The sequence below is a fragment of the Mus pahari genome, chromosome 1 (assembly GCF_900095145.1).
Source record: "Mus pahari chromosome 1, PAHARI_EIJ_v1.1, whole genome shotgun sequence".
Lineage (NCBI taxonomy): Eukaryota > Metazoa > Chordata > Mammalia > Rodentia > Muridae > Mus > Mus pahari.
Genome location: NC_034590.1, coordinates 169622774 through 169626845, shown reverse-complemented (window position 1 = coordinate 169626845; position 4072 = coordinate 169622774). Strand labels below are relative to the sequence as shown.

General features: G+C 41.4%; 1 protein-coding gene across 1 annotated transcript in view; it reads right to left on the bottom strand.

Moving 5' to 3' along the window:
* Positions 1-2743: 2743 nt before the first annotated feature.
* Ccdc172 (coiled-coil domain containing 172) overlaps positions 2744-4072 on the bottom strand; it is a 40009-nt gene continuing 38680 nt past the window's right edge. Inside the window, exons 8-9 of the mRNA XM_021221306.1 lie at positions 3793-3880; positions 2744-2924 (exon numbers count right to left, since the gene is read on the bottom strand). Of these exons, the coding sequence (XP_021076965.1) occupies positions 2877-2924; positions 3793-3880 (136 nt within the window). The 3' untranslated portion in view covers positions 2744-2876. The remainder of the gene's footprint in view (positions 2925-3792; positions 3881-4072) is intronic.

Genomic DNA, 4072 nt, shown 5'->3' with positions numbered 1-4072 from the left:
AACCATTTAACTTTAAAATACAATATTCGCAAAGTACAAAGTCAGCAAACTCTGCATTCCTACCTCAAACATTTTATTTTATTTATATTTTATTTTTAATGTAAGAATGGAGCAGAGATAACTCTGCTCCATTCTTACATTAAAAATAAAATAAAACAAAACCTGTTGTATTAAGATAAAAGGGGCACAAACCTCTAAGACTTAATCCCTGCTCCAGGCTAATGACATGAAATATTTTTCACTTTTAGTTCACATCCAGAAAAAAAAAAATCCTCTTGACAGAAAATGTTCTGAACTGGATTCTGAGAGGCAAACTTACATTTTTTTCAAATGACAAAGACAGAAGAGAGGCAGAACGAGCAAGCATGGAAGCCCACCTATAAAATAGACCAACTCCTAGTGCTGAAGGTTCGCTAGGTGCTGACCAATATCACAGTTCAAATTTATACTACAATAGACATTTACGACAGAGCATCTTACCCTGACTTGCTCCCATCTAAAGTGTCTCCTTCACTGCTAATCATGTCCCTGAACTGCAAATAAACAATTTGTTCATCACAATGTGACATAGTTATTTATGATTGATCAGTGCAAAATAGAAAAGGACTTTGTCCTCAGCCAAAGCTGAGAAGGGGCTTGGCCAGTGTGTGCTGTCTGTCCATCTGCAAGCACCCAGCATGTCCATCTGGTAAGAGACTCAACAGGTCATTCACAGCAGAGCTCCCATTCCACAATGAGGGACCAACTCCACTTCAGTCTGTTTCCTGGTCCTAATTGATTATAATACAATGACCTCAACATTCTTTTAGGCTTTTAAAATCTCATCCTAGTTTTACAAGTTCCAAGAAAAGGCAGACAGGCAGGCAGGCAGGCAAATGCTCTTCATCTTTTACCAAAGAAAATTTATTCTGAACAAAACAATAGGAGGCACCTATGTCTGGCATCGCCCCACCTATCAACAGTAAGGTCTAAGAAAAGGAAGCAATCTCCACTAGGGCTTGCTCCACATCCTATGATTTTATTGCTATTTTTTCTTTAGCCAAGTGGCTCTGTCAGTCAACAGGAGAATATGTAATAAGTTATGCATTCTAATAGTCTCCAATAGTGAGGTAAAAATTAGAAATTGCTTCTTGAAAGGAAGTAGAGTGGCATTAAAGATCCATGACGGCATGGCAGGCCGTGCAAGTGCGGCTTTGGGATCACATTGGTTAGTGGCATTTTGCTCATGACTAAATGCACAACCAATTTAATGAATTTACTTAATACTCGCTTGCTCACAAACTGTCTCTCTCTATAGTCACCATCTCACTTCCAGAGTAATTAAATTCAGTCTGAGACATATTTATATGCACACAATTTCAGTTCATTTTCCTTCTAAGAGTTTTATGACTTACATACACAGGAAATGAGAAGAAAGCAACAACTGAAGACCCACACCGGTGGGAGTAGCTCAGTTTTAACCCATGGCTGCTGCCACCTGTTGTTCCCTCGGCTTCACAGAACCTGTCCCGTAGACACAGCCAGTCACGTGACTAGTACTGTGCTGCTCTCCCACACAGTGCATGTAGTACCATACCTTTGACGACATGAACAGTGGCTTCAATCTTGAGTTATTTCTTTCATTTTAAATAGTAGACACACCAAGTCTCAGTCCTTCTCCCATGCTCAGCTCACACTGTTCCTGCTCTTGTCACCAAATTTCTACCTACAGGTCCATACGGGACGCTAGCAGTTGACAGTCATATAAGTGGTGGTAGATTCTGTATGTGTACACAACAGGGCACCCACAGGCCACACCAAAGTTTCACTCTAGACCCAGCCATGTGCACAAATAGCTGAGTGGAAAGATGTGTGTACATAGATTCTCTCAGCTCCTTAATATTATATAATCGTCACAAACCTAAGATTCTAGTGCCTTGGCCCACAAAGGCAAGTTTCCCATTTTTTTCAAAACTAAGAATATACAATAACAATTACAAAAATAGTTGTGGCAAAGTACACTTGCTCTGAAATTAAAGCCTTGGCACTCTACTTTAACCCAATTGGATCTGAGAGATTTCTGAACTGGTCATGTGAGGCACTAAACAAATTCAAAGGAACACGGCTCCAACATCAAAACTTAACAATTCTGACACAAGGTCCTTCCACCTAGCCTGGTCTAGGCCCAGACTAAACAGCTCCAATCCTAGTGAAACACTAGTGAAAATACAACAGCTCCAATCCCAGTGAAACACTAGTGAAAATACAACAGCTCCAATCCTAGTGAAAATACCTGATCTGGAAGCAGGACAGATCATCGTGGAGAGTACACAATGCTGGACATTCCATGCCCCGCCCCCCAAGTGAAGAACTTCCTTATTCCCAACCAAGGCTGTCATTTGGAGGAGAAGTGGTAGGCACAGGAACCAGTGGGGAATGCCTGCCTGGAGATGTCTCACACTGTGAGGTTACATAGACACACACAGGAATGAAAGGCCTGAAATGATCACTGTTGACAGACACTGATGATTGGAAAAAGAATAAAATCAAAGCAAGCACTCTTCCCTGGCAGAAACTGCACCAACAAAATTGAATCAATAACCTGAATACTTCTTTCTGAGTATGTTTGACAAGACATAAGGTAAGCTACAGTAAAAAATGAGACAGACAGATCAGAAAGGACAGACCAACTTAAGAAATCTGGAGTTTAGTATCTTCTCCTTTCTCTCACTTTAGAAACTGTACAAGGACCTCTGAGGTAATGAGATAAAACGTATTATGTAGGTGTGAAACAGAGTCATCACTCCTTTGCACTGCCTGAACCTCATGTTCATGTAGAGATCTGCCCTACAGGCTCCACAAATGTGTGGTTCTATGATACTCCTGTGTGAGGTGGCTCATAGATTCGAGGAGTTACCGTCCTGAGGATCCTTTGGTGCCAGTGCCTAAAAAGTAAAAATGCAGAACACATCTGTAAGGGACAGCACACTCTGATGTGCTCACATCTGTAAGGGACAGTGCTCTAATGTGCACACATCTGTAAGGGACAGCACACTCTGATGTTCACACATCTGTAAGGGACAGCACACTCTGATGTGCACACACATCTGTAAGGGACAGCACACTCTGATGTGCACACATGTGTAGCTTCTCAGCCCAGGGTCACGGACATGTTAGATGAGTGTACAACTACCCAGCTACACAGCCAATGTACACTCATTTTTTAAGGAGACCATAACACATTTACCTAAATTTAGCACAGCAATAATTCTGAGGATTTCTGACTCAGGTTTTCCAAAGTGCTTGTAGAAATTATGAATCAAAACATAATTCTAACAGTTTAAACAAGCAACTGCTTAGAGTATTTAACACCCTCTAAACCATTAAGATACATTATAGAAAACCCTGTGCTCATTTATACCTTAGTTACAGGCAGAGCTCTCACAGAACCTGAACACCTACAGCTCTGAGATCATGGCAGGCTGTAGTATAGATGTAGTCAGCATGGTTCATGCCTGCTAGAAGCTGAGGTGACCAAACCTTAGACACCAGGGCAGCTGTCCTCCACCAGCAGAACTGTCTCAGTGGAAGGATGGGAGGTTGGACAGTTAGAACTCAGCCTGAAGGTATCCTGCATTCCTTGGTGACATGGCGCTGCCCCTCCAGGAGTTTAAAACACCTTACAACACCTTACAGTTTACATCCTGACTTTGCTTTCACTCCCTTGCTTGTGGGGTTCTGCAGAGGTGCAATGCCCTCCTTAAAGCCTGGCTTAGCAGCCGCAGAGAGGGGAAGAGAGCAGCAGGGGCTTACCGACTCCAGGAGGTCTACTTCTGTTTGGAGAGCTCTGCAGACACTTTCCATGTCTTCTGCTTTATAAAGATCTAACTCCCTTTTAAGCCTGTCTTAAAAGAAAATTGCTCCATTAGTTTGATACTAAACTTTTACAATAATTTTACTACATACAGAGTGGCAGGTTTGTAGTATCAAAAAATCAGAAGTATTTAGAAAAATTTACTCTATGATTCTATATGAACCACATAAATTTTGAAAAGAAACTTCCTTTAAAAATAAGGCAGAAAATAAATCACAG